Source organism: Sarcophilus harrisii, chromosome 2 (assembly GCF_902635505.1).
Source record: "Sarcophilus harrisii chromosome 2, mSarHar1.11, whole genome shotgun sequence".
Classification (NCBI taxonomy): Eukaryota; Metazoa; Chordata; class Mammalia; order Dasyuromorphia; family Dasyuridae; genus Sarcophilus; species Sarcophilus harrisii.
Window position 1 is genome coordinate 540,585,490 of NC_045427.1, and position 21,948 is coordinate 540,607,437.

Consider the following 21,948-nt stretch of genomic DNA (forward strand, 5'->3'; position numbering starts at 1 on the left):
GTTTAGAGGAAGGTTTTTGGGTGGATAATGTGTAGTGATAAGAGAACATGGTCTAAAGTTGTATAGAACAAAGAAGGTATAAATGGGGAGCAATCTTCACTCCTGGACCAAATTGATAAGATCACAGACCTATTAAAAAGATGGAAGAAATGGCTACTCACAATTTTTATTGAGCCTGTCTGACTGCTAAAAAACATAAACACTTAAGTGGTAGATGAAGAAAGAATAAGAAGGATCCCTATTCTGGTATCTTAGTAATTTGGAGGATTGCCCACTGATAAAGGGTGAAGATTAGTTTGATTTTGTAGTTAGTTCACTCAATGTGTTAGATTAGTTAGATTATGTGGTTTGGACTTTGACATTTCAAAATAGTATACCTTGCCTTGAAATCATTTGATCAACTCAGTCTGATCATCCTGGCTGCTACTGATCATAATTCAGTTTCTACTCCCATAAAATCCAAGGAAAACTGAACAAATGATCTCTATTCAGTTCTCATGGACAGTCCCTCTTCTTTGGCGGCTTGCTCAATCACCAAAATGGAATGCATTTCTCATTGTCTTTCTTTTGTGATCTGTAGGGGAATTCAAAGATGGGACAGATTAAAGAGACCAAGCTTCACTTACACATTTCTAAGTAGTTTCACTAGGGCAGGACTCAGACAAGAAGTGGCGTCCCAGAATGTTTAGTGATGGAAAGATGCCAATTACTCCTGCTTGGGTTTCCTCTGCACTCTCTGAATAGAAAGAGCAATGAAGACAGAAGGTGAGATGCTGAGGCTAGAATTGGAGGCTTGATTTGGGATGGGATAAAATGAAGAACAGGAGCAGCTTGGGCAAGCTGCTGCTGTTGGTGTCATTGGGGATGCTATTAAAGACTCTCATATAGCAACATCCACGTCTGGATTCCCATCTGATCGACATCAATATACTTTTCAGCATCATTCATTTTGGAAGAAGAGCCTTAATTAGGCATGAAGAGATTTATCAAACAGCAGCCTCCTGGAGCAGGTTGGTCTCTGTACCATCTGGTCTGATGGTTTCTTATCCCTCTTGGAACATCAGCATAGAAGATTTATTAAGACCTGTAGCTCCAACAACTCCTGCCTGGTAAAATTCAAACAGCTTTCATTTCCACCAAGCCAACAAGAGATTTCACTTATGCAGACAAGCATACGTCTCTTGGTTCATGATAACATATACTCTTATACAAGCATATTCTCTCTATGTCATTATACAGATGGACAGAGTGTTCTTTGCACTCATGTCATTTGAATATGAGAAAGGTGCTACTGAATCACTGCCAATAAGGCATATTCTTGAAGTAACTTTTTTTTGGTGTTAGGAATATTTATGCATTGATTATTCTAAATATTATAATAGAAAGAGTACAAGACTAGGAATCAGAAGATCTTAAATTCTAGACCCAACTCTGCCATGTGCTTGCTGTCTGACTTTAGGCAAATCATTTTGAGCCTGAGTTTCCTCATCTCTAAAATACAGAGTTTCTCTCTGATGGACGTGATTCTTTTCAACAATAAGATGATTCAGGGAAATTCCAATAGATTTGTGATGGAGAGAACCATCTGGATCCAGAGAGAGGAGGACTGTGGGCACTGAATGTGGATCACAGCATAGTATTTTCACTTTTGTAAAGTTTTTGTTTGTTTGCTTGTTTTTTTTCTTTCTCATTTCTCCCCTTTTGATCCGATTTTTCTTGTGCAATGTGATAAATGCAAAAAATATGTTTAGAAGATTTGCACATGTTTAACTGTATTAGATTACTGCTGTCTAGGAGAGAGGGGAGGTGGAGAGGGAGAAAAATTTGGAACTCAAGATTTTGCAAGGATGAATATTGAAAATATCTTTACATGTATTTTGAAAAATAAAAAGCTATTATAAAAATAGGGGGTTATCGTGAAGTTCAAATAAAATTGACTTAGAATAATGGATTCATAGAATTTTAGAGTTAAAGGGAATTTTTGTGATAGTCTATAGGTGAATATGTTCTATTAATAAATTATAAAGTGCTAAGAAAATGTTATGATCATTATCACTTCTTACTCTCTCTAGATGATTCCCCTGTCACCAACATGCCTGAAATATAGTTGACCAAGGTAAGCTTATGAAAGCAACATAATGTACAAAGAATACTGGGTTTGGAGTCAGAAGATCTTAGTGCTAGCCCTTGGGTCTGACACTTAGAATAACGGTGTAACCTTGGGCAAGGTGACCTATCTGAATCTCCAATTCCTCTTAAAGGATGATAAAAATGGCTCATTTGTATACTGATTTACACTGTTACAAAATGATTTTCTTAAAAAAGTCCCAGGAGATAGGACTTGAAAGTGTGACCCTTATTTCACAAATAAGGAAACTGAGGCTCAGAGAGGTCATCACTTAACCAAGGCCACAGACAGGGCTAAGAATCAAAGATTTTCAGTGCTCACATGGTTTACCTATCTCACAGGATTCCTATAAGAAACAGATGAAATTATGTGGGTAAAGTGCTTTGTGATTGTAAAGTGCTATAAAAAATGTGAGCTATTGTTATCATTACACTCCTACCCCAACCTCCCCCATACCATATATCAAGTTAACTTGTCTCTATGGAGATAGACTCCATGACCCCAGACTTCATTATTATTATGATTTAATCAAACAAGCCAATTAGACAAGAACTTATTATCTATTTCCTTTAAGTCGGTGAACAGATGAAAAAGGAACAGTCTTTGGAGTCATTGTTGCTGCATAATGCATTTGGCCAGTAAAGAATCAGCAAAATTGACCTTATCTTTCTAACCCTTTTCAAGAAATAGATGAAGGCAGATTTTCAACAGCTTCCTACTTCTCTAATATTACATTTCACCAAAACTGACCTTCCTTCAGGAGGAGGCCAATCTAGTTATTCTTTGCCATGGGGAGGAAAAGGAAAAATTAGCAGCTTAAGTTATATCTGCATACAACCACCGCTAATTTCAATTTAAGAAGCCCAAATTATCATAGACCCCCACAAAAATTCAAGTAAACAATTTGGATTTCAAGAATCTTGTCCATTGTATCTATTAGCTAGAACATGAGGCTGGAATTCTGGGTTGCTGGGTCCCTTTCCTGACTTTGCTTCTGATTTTCTTTTTTTGTTTTGGGGTTAATCACCAAAATCCTTTGTGTTTGAGTTAATGCAACTAGAAAATGCTGGCAATGTCACTTACCTGCTTTGTCTTGGGCATTGTGAACCTTGAAAATGAAATGTTCCTAAAAAGCTTTGAGATCTTCAAGATGAAAGACTCTAGAGAAGTGTAAGATATGATGGCAATTATTTCTACTTCCTCTAAGGAATCTGTATCATTCACTTCTCACTGAAGCTAGTGGCTGTTGCTTTTAAAATTTTCATTTCATGATGAAAACTAAAAATCTAAAATCTAGAACAATAACACAAAGAACAAAGCAATTTATAGTAGCAATCACTGCCTTATTCTGAGGGGGTGGGGGGCATATTTTGTCCTGGGTTAATGGCTTAGGATCATCTTTCTATTAGCTTCCAACTACTATCTAATCTGGATTCCTGTCCTGAATTTTATTGATTAATTATGTTTAGTCTCATATGTTTAGAAGAAGATCTTGATTTCTTTTCTCAACTCCCTTCAAGATACTGGTTTTTCACATAACTTCAAAATATATCTTAAAACATAATTATGAATCAGAGAGATAATACAGCAATCAAATCAAGACAGCCCATGCCCCATATGCAGTATCCATTTCTAACTGTGGCCCAGGATTCCAACTCTTAAGTGACTTGTTGGTTCTCAGCTCACATTTCCCTGGGATGTTATGTCCAGTGGTTTGCATCCTAGAGTTAGCTTTACAAAAAGGAACGAATATACAAAATCTTAGTAGGAACAAGTCTAATTTCACAAAATCCTAAAATAATCGAATCAAGTGGTGGGGGAGAGGGGAGAGAAGGGAAAATTTAAATCTCTCCTTGCAGAGTCAGAAAGCTAAACAAGAGAGTCAAGATATACCACTGACAAGAAAGTTACATTGAAACTGAGCAGACTGGTTCCTTTGACCACATGGAGTGAGATGCAGAACAGTGATGGTGCTGAGAAGTGAAACGGAAAGTCCAAAAATTGTTCCAGATTTCACACTCTGGGGCTTTGTGTAAAGTGAGGGAAGGCAATCTTATATTTTATCATGAAGACATTTATCTTGACAATGCCCTCTCAAGTCTTGGCTTTGGATTTCATTGCTGTGGCCGCTTTCAGTCCAATGGTGGGCTAACCCTTGAGGAGCAAGAAAGAGACTTAGAAGGTGACTTTGACTGGTACGAGGTCAGATTATAATAACCTTTCTCTTATCCTCAATACCACATTTAGGTGTGTAATTCCTTCTCTTCCTTCCTTAAATCCCATGGCTTTTCTCTTTTTGCCACCCCAAAGAACATCTAGAAAAGGCTAAGCATTGTTTGCAACTCTTCTATCTTTGCCCCAAGTGTGGCTCTGATCATTTCAGATTTTTTTTCTTTTTTTGTAAACAAGTGTCAATCTGGTTTGAATGGCGTATTTTCAGGGTCACCTTTTTTTTTTTCCTCTGCTTCAGCCATCAGTGGTGTCCATGCTGGCATCATGGTTTCATCACCTAAAAAGCCAAAGTCCATCGCTGGTTTTTTCAGTTTGTTTTATGAGCTTTAAAAGTGTCCCAATCAGGAACACATTGATGGGCCATGAGCATGTCTCCTGGACAATTCACTTAGAGCGTGTAGACCAAGGCCATCCGCTAACATGCCCCAACCTGTGCTTCTTGGTTTCTTGCTCCACTTTTCTGTTGAGCAATCCCCCCGCCCCATTCCTTCCCCCCTTTTCTTGAACAGTAACATTTTTAACACTAAGCCCAGCTGCTAACCTCTAGGTTCTGGGTCACCCAGAATCCACTTTTCTCAGAGACTCAGAGCAGCAGAAAATGAATGCCTTAGCATTCATCCGTCAACCCCCAGAATTCTTCAACTGATGAGACTATTACATATTCAGTGCTGGAATTAATTTCCTTTTGAATCCAATCTTTTCACTCTCAAACATGGTGTCTTCAGATTGGGTGAGTCCTCAGCACCTTCTTCCTGCAACTTGTCTGCCATACTCTGGATGAACACCACACAGTTATAATACTCAGGTCAATATATATATGCAGGTATATATATTCTTGTCACTGTTTTACACTTTAACAAAGAAAACCACTAGCCTCTGCTCATTCTATTGTTTTTGCCTCCCGACCCCCATCTACCCGTGGTGTAGCCTGCTGGAAATGTGAGCCACGGAATCCTCATTGATCCCCACTTTACGTAGCTCCATCACACTCACCGACGGTCAGTTTCAAAGCCCCTTGTTGGTGCAAAGTCTTTAGGGCTTTAAACTCCAAGGGCATGGTATGGGGGCTGGCCTGGGATGTATAGCCATATTTAAGGCTGTCATAATAGTGATACTTGACAGGGTTCTGATTCTGATCTCGAGGAAAGGGCCAAAAGCCATAGAGGTAGATGGTATTACAAAAGCGTGTGGCCAGAGTATACATCAGCAGTCCTGTGGTGGGTCTTTTGATGTGTACTTTGTTTGTCAGCCAGTATCTGAAAAAAAATTAAAGAAGAAAGCCCATAAGTTTCACAATTCATTCTTTCCTGAGAAAAAATACATTCCCATGGTCTAGAACTTGGAGTGTGCTGGATCCAGCCCATACAGTTAAATTTTCAGTATAAGTATTTTCACCTTGAAAATTGGTAAATATAGTTTTATTGATGATCTAGACTTAAGAAAATGGTGGAAAAATGTCAATAATGCTGATTGAATTTAAAATTATGTTGTAAGTACACTCCTACCCTGTCCCCCCCAACAAGTCCTGGTTGTTAAACATTTACAATAAGCACACCCCTTCGAAGAACCCTCTAACTTGCCAACCCTAGTTTAGAAACAAAGGTGAAAAAATAATCAGTCATGGAATTAGCCCATTCTAGTCCCAAATTACTTTTTCCTGCTCTTCAATGATTAGAATGATAGAGCTAGAAGAAATCTTAGAGATCATTCAATCCACATCTCTCATTTTACAGTTGAGGAAACAATTCCCATGCCTCAACTTCTATTGGGAGTTATCTAGTTTAGGCAAGCCTTGGATTGTGTTTATTTTTCTGTCAAAGGATCCAAGTTTAATCCTAACTCAGCTTTTAATTCTTTGGGTAATCTTGGACAAACCACTTCACTTTTTGGGACTTGGTTTACCAATTTATAAAATGGAGGATTTAGACTGGATAGTTTCTAATGCCTCTTTTAATTCATGAATCTATGATCTGGCTGGCAGGATTCCTGGATTTTATTTCAGGTATTTCCTCAATGGAGTGGGGAGGGATGGATAAGCAGAGTAATATATATATATTAGAGGGTAGCCGGCATTTTGGATCAGGAATAGCCTACGATGACAATTGCCACTAATGTCATGTGTCTTCTGTGATCTTTGACTTTTTCATTCTTCCCAATTGTGAAATGGAGATCAGTGATACTTAAAGGTCATAAGTAGAATATGAAAAGAGGTCTTTTGACTCCAGAGTCATGTTTTTTTTCCCCCAGACTACAGTTTTTATCCTGATTCTGTCACCATCTCAGATACTTAGTAGATGTATAACATTGGACAGGTCATTTCATTTTTCTGGGACTCAATTTTCTTTTAAAGTACATGGCATCTGAAGTTTTGTCCAGCTTGAGATCTATGAGTCTGTGAGTCTACTAAGTAGTGGGGTGATCTTGAACAAGATCTGCTCCTCCAAAGCTCAGCATATGACATCATGCTGTATTTCATAAAACCTTTCCTTATTTTCTTAGTTATTAGTGTCTCTTCCCCAATATTGCTTTGTGTATTTACTTTGTTTGAATTTTATATTTATTTGTTTTCCTTCAGTAGAATAGAAACTTCTTGAGGGCAGAGACTTAAAATTTTGTTTTTGTATCTTTGGTGCCTAATACAGGACTTAGCACTTAGTAAATCATTAATCCTAATAAATGAACAATAGTTGTTAGCAATTTAACAATAAATATTCTTAACAAATCTTATCAAATCATTTTTGAGTGGATGGATCTAAGGATTACTCCCTTAAATAAAGTATGTTCAATGGTGGAAGGAAGAAATGCCTTATACTGTGAGTTCTGACCAAAGCCCCTTTCTGTGGATTCCCTGCCTTACTTCCTCGCATTTGTTACTTTAAGAAGACCTAAACAACCCTCACGGTAAAGAAAAAAATATAGTGGGTACAGTGGGAAGAGCACTGGTTTTTAGAACTAGAGGACCTGGATTCAAATTTGACTACTATCCATCTGTTTTGAGGCAATAATTTGCTATCTCTGGGCCTCAGTTTCCTTCTCTGTAAAATGAAGGGATTAAACCAGATCTTCTTCGGGGTTCCTTCTGTATCTGTGATCCTGTAATACTTTCCATTTGATGTAACACCAATGAGGTGAGCTGCATTAAAAAAAAAAAACAAAACTAAATAAATACTTAAAGCATACCACAAACAAAACTATAGACATTGTCATATGGTAAACATGAACACTGCTGAAAATCACCTCAGATTCTTTTGAACACTGTGGTATTCTGGTGAGTTGAAATACAAGGTTTTAAAAAGTCCTATTTGGGACTTTGTCAGCATTATGTTTTCTCCCTTAAGTAATACATGGAAAGGACCAGTGGCTGGAGTAACAGTTGCCACAGCAGACTAAAAAAGTATTTCTTTTATGACGCAGTCATTTTGAGAAAGGAATGAAGCTTCCCAGAAGAGAGCTGTGTGCTTTGTATATCCATGTCTAGGATAAAGAGGGAATTTCCTGCTTCCTGCATTTCCTGCTACTGTGGTGCATTGAGTGGGGAGCAGACACCCTCTGTTGGGATAAGTGCTGGCCTAAGAAGAAAAGTTTTGGGGGTGGGGACACTCCTTCCATTTGATCTGCCTTATTTCCCAGCAACTATCTCAGCCAGCAAATGGAATTTCCCATGAGGGTCCAGCTGTGATGGGGCTTGGATTATCTCAGTTTAGCCTCCACTTCTCAGATTGTCATTGGGAGCCGACTTCTTTATCAGCTGCATGGTTGCTCATTCATTTTAGAGATTTCTACCCCTGAAGGCTGATAGAGCTATAGTTAGAAAAAAATGGCAGTATAGAACCAGGGATCAAGTAACCATGTAAGCAAAGCTTGTTGCTTTGTTGACTTATTTTCTTGAGAAGGGAGAAAAAGCAACATGATGGAGTAGAAAGAACACTCAAGGTAGCAGCCCTGGGTTAGAATTTTGTCTTGCGATACCTACTGGTCACATGACCATAAATAAATCACATTGTTTCTTCCTTAATGAATGATGAGCCCTCATTCAGGAACTTAAAGCCAGTTTCGTACTGAACTCCTGGGAATCTGTTATTTTCAATTGGTTGGGAGGAGTAGTGGTGGTGAAGAAATTTAGGCAGAAACATCTGTCTCCATGACAATCTGGGACAAGGGTCTCCTATTTTTAGGGCAGAAGTTACTAATTCCAAAAACATTTTACCTACCACACCAAAGTTATATGTGTAAAGCAGGATGAAGAACAAGAACAATTAACCACATTAATTTAGAAAAATAAGAATGCTTAACATTAATTATTTGGGAATTTCCCAATTTGGGAAATTTCCAAATATTTGCCTATTAGATATTAAGCTCATTGAGGGCAGCATTCACTTTTTTTTTCCTATTGTCTAACTCAGTGACTTCCACACAAGTGCTTATTATTAAATTGAATTGAACTAAGATCATAGATTTATAGAAATAAAGCTAGAAGTTACCTTAAAAGTCATCTAATTTGGGGCAGCTGGGTAGAATAGTGGCTAGAGAGAGCACCAGCCCTAGAGTCAAAACATCAGTTCAAATTCAGCCTCAGATATTTATTAGCTGTATGACTGGGCAAATCGCTTAATTCCTACTGTCTCCAAGAAAAAAAAATCATCTACTTTAACTAATTTATTTTAAAGATGAAGTAGACCCAGAGAGGTTGTGATTTGTTTAAGGTCCCATAGGTAGCTGCAGAGCTGGGATATACTATTATTTGACTAATAGACTAAATCTATGCCTAACCCACCTCATATTACTGTTTAAATGAGGATACCTCAAAATTAACAATCTATTCAGTCCCAAGTACCACTAGACACTGCTTAAGAAGGCAATCAAGAGGATTAGGCTGAAGCAAGAGCTAGTAATAATAATTCTCTCATAGATATAGTGAGGACATTCAAGTTTTAGACTTGGAGGACTCAGATTCAAGTTCAGACTCTGTTAACTGCTATTTTATGACTTTAGGCAAATCATTTCCTTTCTATGGGATTCAGTTGCTTTATCTTTCTTTTTTGGACAGTCAATGATTTCTAAGGTTTCCTTCAGTACTAAATCCATTTAGGTTTTATGAATACTTTTCTCAACAGCAACTTTAAGAAGGAAAGAAGTAGGAGAAGAATGGAAGAAAAGGAGAAAAAAAAGAAAAATCATACCATCAATGATTTTAAAGTGTAAGTACTTCTATAATTCATCTAATCTAGTTCCCAAATTTCATATAAGAGGAAATGAGCCCAGAGGAGTTGTTATTTGCCGAATGTCATAGAGCTAGGTACTGGCAGAAAGAACTCAGGGTGGATTCTAGACTTGTCAATTCCAGGTTCTCTTAAGGTCAGAGAAAAGAATGGAGTTCAAAGGAAAAGTTTGATTTAGAAAAAGTTTAATCCACCACCCTTCACTTTACAAATACAGAAACTCAGACTCAGAAAGTTTAAATGATTTGTCAGATTAGATGGCAATAGAATGGAAATTCATTAAGGACAGAGTCTATTTCATTTTTTTCTTTGTAAGTTTCTCCCAGAGTTTTTCAAAATAGTGGGCATTTATGAAACATTTGCTGATTTGAATTGACTTGAGCCCAGGTGATCCTAGCTATCAAGTTTTATGTACTTTCTACTCTTCTAAGCTTTGGTGAACACCGATTAAGTTAGCCACTTAGTGGCATGAATCCTATAGGATGTCTGCAAATTTTAATAATTTGATATTCTCTTTGTATTAATAGAAACTGTAATCATTTTAAGGAATTCAAGAATTTCAATTTGTCCCCAGTAACCCTCTACCCAATAGCTAAACAGGAATTCTATCTATAATCACCCCCAAGGATTTTTTCCCTAGAAATAATAACTTAGGAAGGGGATACTTTTAGAAATATCTTTTTTTTTTTTTAAATCCACCAAACCATTTATAGAAGTCACACTGACAAAGGACATATCTCTTGCCATGAGTGAAATATTCATGCAGCTCAAGAACTTCTGATTATTTATATTTAAAGGAATAGTGCTTTTTTATACCTGTGTAACTCTGTGCTTGTAAAAAGGAGAAGAAAAAAAATGTAGATTAGAGAAGCAGGCAGTCTTAATAGATTCTTACTGGAGGCCAGCCATAACATGAGTAGGGCAGCTAGGTGATATAGTGAATAGAGTCCAGGCTTGGAGTCAGGAAGACCTGAGTTTAAGTCCAGACTCAGGTATTTACTAGTTGTGTGAGTCTGAGAAAGTCATTTAACTTCTTTTTGCCTCATTTTTTAAATCTGTAAAATGGGGATAATAAGAGCAGCTGCCCCCAGGATTATTGTGATGATCACAGTGCCTTGACAATAGTGTTATATAATATAAATATATATTATTATGAATGGCATGGCCCAACTGGCCACAAAGTATGATAAATTTATGAAATATTGCAAGGGAAGGAGTAAATAAATTAACTTCTATGGTATATTTGCCATAGGTCCTGAAACAGCTAAATGCCAAGGTGGGCCTGTACCTCTCAGTTCTAAAGAGATCTGATAGTCATGGTAGTTGAAGAGCCTGTAGATATTTTCAAGTTATCCAAGAAGCTGGGGGTAAATTCTTTGTATGACAAAGAGCCCAACTCTTCCATGCTTTGTTCCTGGTTTAGATGACTCACAGGATTATGAAAATTCAAGTTGGAAAGTCCCTTTGGGGACACAGAATCACTGAATTTCAGAATGAGACAGTATCTCAATGGCCACCCAGTCAAAGTCCAAAATTTACAAAATATTTGATAAGTGGTAATCCACTCTCAGTTATGAGGAGCTGTGGGGAAGAAAACTCTAAGGGAGGAATTTTTATCTATTAGGATGTTTTTCCTTACTTGGAGCCTAAATTTTACATCTTTGCAACTGTTACCCATTATTCCAAATAGAAACAAGTGTAATTCTTCTTCTATGTAGCCTTTTAAAACATGAAAGAGATATCATCCCCTCTCTGACTCCCTTTCCCCCCACTCATCAACCCACCCTCTCTTCTCACTATTTTTGAGCCAACCCTTTTGTTTTATAGGTTGGTAAATGGAGATCCAGGGAGGTGAGATAATGTTTTCAAGCCCACACAGGTAGTAACTAGCAAAGCTGAAATAGAAATCTGTGTCTCCTAACTCTGAATGTTTGATTTCACCATGCTTATTTTTGTTCATTCATTCATTTATTCCTTCATGCATTGATTTATTTGTTCATTCATTTATTTTCTTTGACTCAATTTAGAGTATATCTCTATTCTTAGTTCCTCATGTCACCTTCCTGCCCTCTTGTTACATTGTTACATATCACTCTGAGACTCTTTTGGCCATGTGTTGACTGACTCACCTTTGTGACAGCAAGCATGATCCTGAACCTTCACTCTGATACCTCAGTGAGCACTCCAGAAGGCTCCAGGACCCCCCTTGTCACTAACCCGGATATGGTTTGACAGTAAAAAAGTGAATAAAACATTAATCTCTAAAGAGGAGCCCCCTTATCTCCTAGTCTTACTGTACAGGTAAATTAGGGCTCCTGAGGGATGTCAGCAAGAACAAGGGAGGGCCACATATGGGCAGTTTATATTAAAAGCTAAGTGGGTTAAAAAGGAACAAATCACTCTCTATCTTCCTCTTCCTTTCTCCTTCCCCTTTCCTTATCTCTTCAGTTGCTCTAGTCAATTTAGAGAATGTCTGTCTTGTCAACATGCATACCATTCCTTTCCTTAGCAAAACAGCTGGGGATTGAAACAAAAACTAATTAATTTTTCTTCCCTAAATGAGTCTAGCTGCGTATATCTTGGATGCTGGGTTGATGATGCACCTTTAATATTCCAGACCTAAGATTAATTAGAAGGCAAGGTAATCTCCAAGAAGGCAGTAATTATTTTTCAAAATGGGTACACCAATCACAATAACTATTAAGCACGATGTTTCACAAACATAGATAGCAATAAATGAAAAGAGCAGAATTTTTTTTCTGTAACATGAACCTTCCTTCTCTCCAGAATTCTCAAGTTTCTCTCCTTGCAAGTTGCATTACTTTAGTCTACATAGGTGAGCATTAGAATGCAAGTTCACTGAAGGCAAGACCTGTCTCTTCTTACCACAGTGACTGGCACATAGTGCTCAATGTACTCAATAATCGATTGTATCTTTTTTTTTTGCTTTGACTCAGATCCTATCTTTATCCTTAGCTCCACAAAGTATTCAATAAATGCTTGTCCCTTGTTCATATTTTTATAGCCCCTCTATACAGAGGGCTCACAACACACAATGTGGTATGTGAAGTATATTTTGGGGTCACCACTTCAACCCACAGGGAGAAGCATTTCTATTTTTATATTGGTGAACTGGGCCAAGTGACATATTAAAATTTGCTTGCTGAGGTCAGTCACAAGAAAAGTTGGGAATAGAATTCCCAGATCCTAATTATCTGTGTTTGACACATCACCCCATGTTGCTCTAAACCAAGTTGTATCTGATTGGCTGATGTTTGAGATTCTGGAGCCAACCAGAGAATAGAGCAGCTAGAACGGACAGGACTTATCTCTGCATAGGTACAAAATCCAAAGTGGGCCTGGAAAACCCCTTGATCCATCGTTACTCTTTCTTTGGAAGCTCTGACATTATGGAAATTTCCTATGTTGAAGTGATTCACCCTTACTGTTTGGCAACCAAACCAGATGGCTTTGGCTTGGGAAGAGTGGCAGGATTCCATGTCTACAAGTAGGGTCCATAGCTTGTTAAACAACGGAGTACTCAAGGCTGGAAGGGGAGGCCAGCTGGCTTATTAGTTGGGAAATATCAGAAGCTTAGACTCATTCCTGAGGTTTTCTAGTCTGAACGGACAGGTTAATAGACCACCAGCTAGTAAGCTGCCAAAATAAAATATTTGTAGAATAGAATATTTGTATAAATCAGCTGAGAGCTCCTGATGTTTGTGTTTATTAGGAAGGATATTGTTTTCTTCAAGCTATTACCCTGAAAATAAGGAGTAGCATACTTCTTACCCAAATAGCCTGCATAGGTGGACATTGAGGCTGTTTGAAGGGATATTGTGGATTATCAAAATTTACTTGGACTCTCGTATTACAATTATACCACTTTTTGGTATAATTTTTTTAAACTTTAAAACTTTACATGAGGGTTCAAGTATGGTTCTACAGGGGTTATATTTGTTAGGGAGATAAGAAAAAAAAGTCTATTGACTTCATTTAATATTCTTCCTGGGGAGTATATTGTTCATTCATTCATTCATTCATTTTAGAAACTGAGCCCTAAAGTGAGGTTGCTCCTCAAGTAAGCATTACTTCAGAAAAGGTAATTATAAAATATGAATATCTGCACCTTTCCTTTCTTTCTCCATAGGTCCCAATCTCTCCCTTAGCATCAGGTGGATGCTTTTGTGACCTGTTTAGACTCTTGTTCCCTCTCAGGGCCTGGTTCTATCTGTCTGAAGACAAAACTAGAAGTTTATCACTTCTGGAGCATAATGCCAAAATCTTCCTGTGTTGACGTGGAGCAGGAACAAAGTGATTCTCTGGGCAGTGGAATAAGTTTAAATTCCAGAACTGTCAAGGAACATTTACAAAGGACTTTCTCTAAAGCCCAGTTCCTAGAAACAGTTTCACCAACACTCTGATGGGCTCTTGTCTGTTTTGGGAGTCTATGAATAACAATAAATTACATTTCTAAGGCCCTTTATGGTTTAGAAAAAAGTTTTTTTTCAAATTCTGTGCTGTAGGCAGTATAAGTATTATTATCTTAATTTTACAGATGAGGAAATTGAGGCTCAGAGTAGTTGATTTATCTTTTAGTCAGTAAGGATCAAAGCTGGGGTTCAAATTCCGGTCTTCTGAGCTTTACCAGGATGCATGAAAGAAAGGAACCCTGTGGCTTACAAAAGTAGAGTTAACTCTCTACTACAATAGCAAAAGCCCTGGTCAGCTGTAAGATTGAGGTTCTAAAATTGTAAAAAGTAAAAAGTACAGTAAAACTGTAGTAAAGTAAAAAAACAAAACAAAACCTTATAAACTTTAAAGCATTATATTGAGATACATTTTTTTTTTTCCCCAGTACTGATTGAGAAAAGCCCTGAATCTCTGGCAGTTTGATGTAGTGGAAAGAAGGAAGGGAAAGACTAAATAAACATTTATTAAGTTTCTATTAGGTTAGTGCCAGGCACTGTGCTAAAGGTTTACAGATATCTCATTTAAAGGAGCTACTTAGTGTGGTAGATAGAATGATGAGCCTACAGTCAGGAAGCCTCAAATTCCTGAGTTCAAATCCAACTTCACTCACTTATTAGCTGGATGACCTTTGGCAAACCACTTAATTCTACTTGCGTCATTTTCTATACCTGTAAAATGAAGAGGAGAAGAAAATGGCAAACTACTCCAGAATCTTTGCCAAGAAAGCCCCAAACAGGATCATGAAGAGGTGGCCATGACTGAAAATGACTGAACAACAAATGTGGATTATCAAAATTTACTTGTACTCTTGTATTAAAGCACTGTGTTAAGTGCTTTACAAATATTATCTAACTTAGGAACACTAGTTTTGGACTCAGGGATCCTGAGTTTGAATCTTGACAATGACAAATAATAGTGTTTCCTTAGATTAGTGACAAATCAATTTCTTTCTTGTAAAATGGAGCTCACAATAACATTCTCATCTACTTCGAAGTATTCTTAAATGAAAAGTATTTCATGAGCTTTAAAGTTAATTATATCATTCAATCCACAATCATTTATTAAATACCCACAATATGTCAGGCACTGGAGACTAAAGTCAAAAATGAAATAATCCCTGAACTTCAGATGCTTATTAAAAGCAGCTGTTAGGCGCAATTGAAGCACAGGAAAACCTGAGTTCAAATTTGGCCTCAGACACTAAGCTGTGTGATCCTGAGCAAGCCACTTAATCTTCATCTGTAAAATGGGAATAATAATTGTATTTACCTTATATGATTGTTGAGAATATTAAATGAGCTATAAGGGCTATTTAAGTACTATTGATTATTATTATTATTTGTCTGGAACTTTGAGTTTCTAAACAAAAATTCTAGACTTGCATGAACCTTCTTCAATCTACCCATATAAATCTGACATAGAAAAGTGGAAATTTTTGAAATTGAGGTGGTGCCCAAAAATTGGGGAATGACTCAATAAACTGTGGTATGTGTTTGTGATGGAATATTATTGTTCTATGGGAAATGGTGAGCAAGATGCTCTCAAAGAAAAAGATTTGGGAAGTCCTCCATGAACCCAAGCAAAGTGAAATGTACTGTATACACAGTAATATCAATGTTCTGGGATAACCAGCTAGAAATGACTTTGCTACTTTTGGGAGTACAATCATCCATGATTTCTCTGAAGGACTTATGAAAAATTCTGTCCATACCAAGAGAAGGAATTGACTGTGTCTAAATACAGATTAAACTATTCTCTCTCTCTCTTTTTTTTCTCTCTCTCTTTGTTTAACTTAATTTTTCTTAAAGGTTTTTACTTTCATTAGGGTGGAAGATCTATGTTTTCTTTCACAACATGACTTTTATGGAAATGTTTTGCATAACTTCATATGTGGTTTCTTAATTGTGAGTAGGGGTAAGACATAGAACTTAGAACTCAAATATTTTTAGATAACAAATGTAAAAAAATTTGTTTTGAATGTATTAAATAAATACATCAAAAGAAAAGTGGAATTTTAAAAGATAGTAGAGATCATCTAGTTTGACTGCCAGGCTTTCCTTTTTGAATTATTATATTTAAAATAATCAATTTGCAAGAGGTGGTAAAGGAATTCATTTTTTCTTTTTTTTAAATAGGATCATAGGGGCAGCTAGATAGTGCAGTGGATAGAGTACTGGCACTGAAGTCAGTAGGATCTATCTGAGTTTAAATTTGGCCTCAGACTACACTTACTAGTTGTATGACCCTAGGCAAGTTAGTTAACCTGCATTTTTACCCTGGTCCTCTGATTCAAATGCCAGGGAGTTTTTCAATACATCCTGCTGAAAAAACTTACATTTTATCTACAAATATGTATATTTTCAAAGGTACTTCCTCCCCTCCTTCCCCCCCCCCCCAAAAAAAAAAAAAAGACAGCAAAAAGAGCCAAACACCAATGGGACTATTAAGAAAAACTCTAAGAGAGTTCATAGGATAATGGTTAAAAAACACTGTGGAGAAGAGGGGAAAGAGTAAGAGAGGTAAGAAGTTTGGAGGTTCCTGTGATATGAAGAGTTTTCATGAATAAACTCAGATTATCAATTAATTCAATCAGAAAAATAAGAAACAAGCCAGTTGGAAGATAATGAGAGTAAAAGCTATGTCACAAAATTTGACGTTTCTATCAATTTGAAGGCAAAAATGGAATTTTGGTAATGCAAAAGAAGGTTTAAATCAGTGTTAGGATCTAAATTTCATTGAACCCCTCCTGTTCTTTTCTCTCCCTCCTCTCTGATTCTAAATCACAAACTAGTTCATTGATGGAATAGAAAGTTTAGAGCAGTTCTACACTAGAGCTATTATTTACTTTTGGGCTCCTGAAATTCCAAGTTTGGTGAAATTGATTTTGGAGCCAAAGAATGACTTGTAAGCAATGCCAGTTGATATCTGGTTGAAAAACTGTATTTCATGAAGAACATTAATTAATTTTACCAGATTAACTCCTGGAAATATTATGGTCTAGGTTTTGAGGAAGTATAGACATATGAAATATAATTAACTAAATTGTTGCCAGTGAAACCCTGGCCAAGTCACGCAATCTTTGTGAACTCTGGTGTCCTCAGCTATAAAAAGCTGCAAAAAGGTTGGAATAGGTCATCTCTAAGGTTCCTTCCAGTTTGGAAATTTTCTGCATTATTGCTATTGTGAGTCAATAATTGCCTTTATCTAATTTAGCAAAAGACTATTGTCACTATTGCTAGATTGGGACAGTAATCAGCCTTGTAGTTATCTTCTGGGGCCTCTTGGGCAGTTAAACATAACTCAAAATTCATAAGGACCAAGAAAATATTAGTTCTTCAAAGAAACTGGCTCCAGGAACATCTTAGAGAGGAAAGTAAGCCCTATAGCTTTGTGCAGTTCCTTTAAAAAGTATTATGTGCACTCCCAATGCAGGCTGGCCCTAGCCTTGGCCCCACTGGTAGCAAAGCAGAACTCTGTTTCTTTAGCACACTAGATTTTATAGCTATAGTGGGGCAGGGACACTTCTAACAGTTCCAGGGTAGAAAATAGTGCTTATGGTTAGATTTCTAGAAGGATCTCTGAAAACAGCTTCACAAAAATCCAGAAGCTTGAGATCATGTCCCCTCCACCCAGAAACCAGAGCCCTACTTAAACAAAGTAGTTAAACAAAGAGTTAAAAGCTGAGTAATAAGCTAAAAAAGGGAGTAGACAACAAAAAAAGTTTCTGACCATAGAAAATTAACACACATGCCGAAGATAATTACAAAGTTAAAGTTCCTACATCCAAAGCCTCCAAGAAAAAATAAGAATTGGGCTCAAGTCACAGAAGAGTTCAAAAGGGATTTTGAAAATCAAGTAAAAGAGATAGAGGAAAAATTAGAAAAAAATTAAGAGTGGTGCAAAAGCAAATATAAAAAACTAATAAGAAGAATCTCTTAAAAAGTAAAACTAACCAATTGGGAAAGGAGGTAAAAAAGCTCACTGAGGAAAATAATTCCTTAAAAATTAGAATTAAGCAAATAGAAGCTAATGACTTCACAAGAAATCAAGATACAATAGAGCAAAATAAAAAAAAAAAAAAAGGAAAAAAGTATTTTAACAGTTACTGGGCTCCCTATAGAGAAACTATGAAGCACAATTAGGTTCTAGAAATCAGACTGGAGCAAATTAGTTTGATCCCAGATTTAACATTTACCTAAGAGTCTCAGTAGAAGCATTTCTCTGCATACTTTCTTGATTTTGATAGTACTAGGACAAGAAGTCAAATAGTTAAAAGATATAAAAATACCTTGAAGAGTAGTCACGACCAACCTGATCTTTGATCTCTCTCTCTTTTTTTTTTCTTTGTTTCTTTCATTTTGTTTTTGAAGGGACTGCCTTGACCTTAGTAGGAGTTCATGGACCTGGCTGCTGGCCATTTGGTTTCTGCACCAGGCTGATAAGCCACAGGGATCCATCGGGAATACCTTTTCTTAAATACTTAATTTAGTATCTCTTCTGCCCTGGCTGGGGATGTCTGTACAAAGGGGACAGGTCTTAAAGAAATCAGCAAGGCATCCAGGAGCCATTAATTAGACATCAATTTACATCAGTTCTCTTACACTAGTGTATTGGGAAGCAAGAGAACTGGAGGGGCTGAGTCAGGTCAGTGTGCAGCTTTTCTGGCTGAGGGGGCTATTCTCTCTGTGGGTTACAACCTTCTCCATTGCCGTAATTGAATTAGATCTATTCGGCACCAGCTGCTGACTCTCCTGTTTCCCACTTCTCACTGCCATAGACAATTACCTCTGTGACTCATTTGTGGAACTCTTCCCCCCGTTTCTCACCTCACTTGCCAAAAGACTGGCCCTCTGCATTCTAACACTCGGCAGGGAGGGCGAGCCAGCTGCTCTCCCATGTTACCTCAGTCCAAATGGAGGAAGCCAGAACAATCTGACTGTCAGGTTCCTGACCTCTACAATGGTAGGACTCAGTTCCTGCCAGCTCCTTGTCCAAGGATTCACATACAAGGCTGTCAATTCAATCTTTTTTTTTTTTTCCTTCTAATTCTCAATTCTCTCTTCAAGGTACTACTTGACTAATCTGCTTAGACACCCAAGACTGGAGAGGAATGATGACAGAATGACATGTATCAGTGTGATTCTCTCAACATAAAGATGGGAGCTTAGCCATCACTCTTGGAAGCTGCATGAATGTCTTTTAGTAGATCAAATGTCACCCAGAGAAACACATGGCCACTCAATTGACAGGCATTTGTTGGATACTTTCGCCCATTAGGAATATTCTTCCCTCTTTGAGACAAGTGCAGCTGCTTCCAACTGCCTTCTTCTCTCCCTTCTGGTTTATTGAAGTCTTCCAGCTTATGATATCCATAGCATACATAGCTCTCATCTGAAAGATCTATAGTCATTATCTTGGGAGCTTCACCCACATTCATTTGATACTATATGACTTCTCAGAGAGTAATGATGAACTTCTCAAACATAGGAACTTCAGAGCTGGAAGGCATCAGCACGGCAGCTGATCCAATGTACATCTGAACCATAATCCCTTCTGTCATACGGATTGACATGTCACCACATAGGTTTCCCTTGCAGACTTTTAAGAAAGGGGAACCTATTACCTTTTGAGAAGGCAGGCTGTTCTACTTTGGGAGCTCTGATAAGAAGTTTTTTCTTTGTCTTTCACCCCATCCCCACTTTTCAAGTCTAAATCTGTTCTTCACAACTGCTATCCACTGTTCCTACTTCTGTTCTTTGGGGCCACATTCAATTCATCTTTCACATGATAGTCCTTCAAATACTTGAATACAGCTACCATATCTTCCATAATTCTTCTTTTATTCACCAAAACATGCTGAAGTCCTTTAACTAATCCTTATTAATTGAATTCAAGGCCTTTGATCTTTTTAGTCACTCTGAGCTGGGGTACTCTCCAGTTTCTCAGTATTTTTCTTAGTCTATGGCATCCAGAAATGAAGATGCTATTCCAGATGTGGTCTATACAGGACAATGTTCAGTGGAGCAATCTCTGCTATTGAAAGCATTCACTTTCCTGCTTCCACATTACATTATTGATTTAGATTGGACTTGCAGTCCCTTACTTGTTTATATATATTTGTTTGTATATATATATATATATGCTGAATCGCTCTATATCTATGATTCCACCATTTTGTACTTGGGAAATTTAGTTTTTGAGTTCAAGAGTATGAAGGAGTTCTGAGTTCTATCCAAATCTATAAATAGGCTATATAGTATAGAATCTTATGCCTTTCAATGACATTCTGCCATTGCTCCATTATGTCATCCACAAATCTTATGGCTCAACTAAAGAAAAAAGTTTGTTCACTAGTTAGGCTCCAGGATTTCTTCTTCTTCTTCTTTTTTTTTTTGGTTCAGAGCTGAGAATTATTTTCTGCCAAGAGAAATGTAAATTCTTGAGAGAAAGAACTGTTATCTCAGTACCTAAAATGGTGTCTGGCATATAGTAGGTACTTAATAAATGTTTGCATTTCACGGTGGCATTTGATTGCATCGATAAAGCTTAGTTCTCAATCAGTGCACCTTCTGGGAGTTTCTGGCATAGAAAGACACCACAATCTCAGGATTAGCAGCCTATTTGTTTAAAGGGCTTATTACAGGAGCTTAGAGCAATTTTGACAGATGAAAGTAAGTCAATTACAGCTAGAAATAACTCTGCCTTCCCATGGTCCTTTGCCCCCTGCCTAGTTCCCTTTCAAGCGTGTTTTTCCTTTTTACCTGCAGGATACTCTTCTTTCTCACTAATCCTTTCTGACCCATAACAAGACATTTAAGTTAAGTTGCCTCCCAATGGGAAGGATTATTATAAAATATATGAATTTTAAGAATTGTCCTTTTGGGTCAGACTTACTAAACTATATATTTTGTTCCTGACAGCAGCACAATGAGAGGTTTGAGAGAGGGCATTGTCCTTTTTGATATTAACATCAAATATTTAGGAATGGAACTCAGACTTCCTTAGTTACCATTGGATATCTGAATTTATTTACTTATCCTACACAGAGAGGCAACAGAATGTAGTGGACAGAATACTGCACTTGTAATCAGGAAAGTGATTACTGGGTGAAAATTCTGCCTCAGATATTTACTAGTTGTATGATCCTGGCCAAGTCAGTTAACCTTGTTCAGCCTCTGTTTCCTTATCCATAAAATGGAAAAAAAATAATAGTTTCTACCTCACGGATGATTGTGAGGATCAAATGAAATACTTTATATAATTCCCTTTTCAAAGCTGAAAATATTACATAAATGTGAGCTATTGTCATTATTTCTCACAGGATGGAGAAAGTTGCAGTTTCACTAGTTCCTGCAATGAAGGTTCTTCTGTTCATAGGCCTAGGTCATGGGTAATATTTGATAACTTATCATAAGAAAACTGAGGGAATCTGAGAGTTTCTCTTTAACTAGTATGTAAATTCCTTTTCATTTTGGATCCAAATGAGGGCTTCATAATATTTTAGGGGCAAGCATGGAAGTTACAATGGACTACTTGGTCTTATTTTCTTTTTAGGTATCCTAGAGGTTTTGACCTCCCATTTGTTCTAAAGGGCAACAAAGCTCAGGAACTAAGCATATGTTATGAAGTTGGGGAATGTGGGATATTTGCTATTTAATTCTAGGTCTCTCCATGAAGATTTCCCTAGATGGCGCGATATACCAGTGCAAGTGCCAGGCTGATGGATGCCATATTACATTAAGGGGTGGAGAGAATCAGCAGACTGTGATATGAATGCTGTGTGAATGTCAACTTATTTGGCTAGGGCTGGTGAAGAACCAACAGATGGTGGTGATTTATTATCACCACTGACTCAGGATGGATGAGGGTCAGAGGAGCACTACAGAGCCTTCTGGT

General features: G+C 37.3%; 1 protein-coding gene and 1 long non-coding RNA gene across 3 annotated transcripts in view; one reads left to right on the forward strand and one right to left on the reverse strand.

Moving 5' to 3' along the window:
• The first annotated feature begins 497 nt into the window (after positions 1-497).
• The window catches only part of LOC116421859, an 86,014-nt gene continuing 64,563 nt past the window's right edge, over positions 498-21,948 (forward strand). The window contains exons 1-4 of one of the 2 annotated variants that reach the window (XR_004232433.1): positions 498-765; positions 939-1,010; positions 2,073-2,116; positions 9,475-9,558. This is a non-coding gene — a long non-coding RNA (uncharacterized LOC116421859). Of the gene's footprint in view, positions 1,011-2,072; positions 2,117-9,474; positions 9,559-21,948 lie in introns of both variants that reach the window. The other variant, XR_004232432.1, reaches the window with a different exon arrangement.
• The window catches only part of ST8SIA2 (ST8 alpha-N-acetyl-neuraminide alpha-2,8-sialyltransferase 2), an 86,118-nt gene continuing 68,057 nt past the window's right edge, over positions 3,888-21,948 (reverse strand). The window contains exon 6 of the mRNA XM_031955543.1: positions 3,888-5,616. Coding sequence (XP_031811403.1) covers positions 5,331-5,616 — 286 coding nt within the window. The 3' untranslated portion in view covers positions 3,888-5,330. The remainder of the gene's footprint in view (positions 5,617-21,948) is intronic.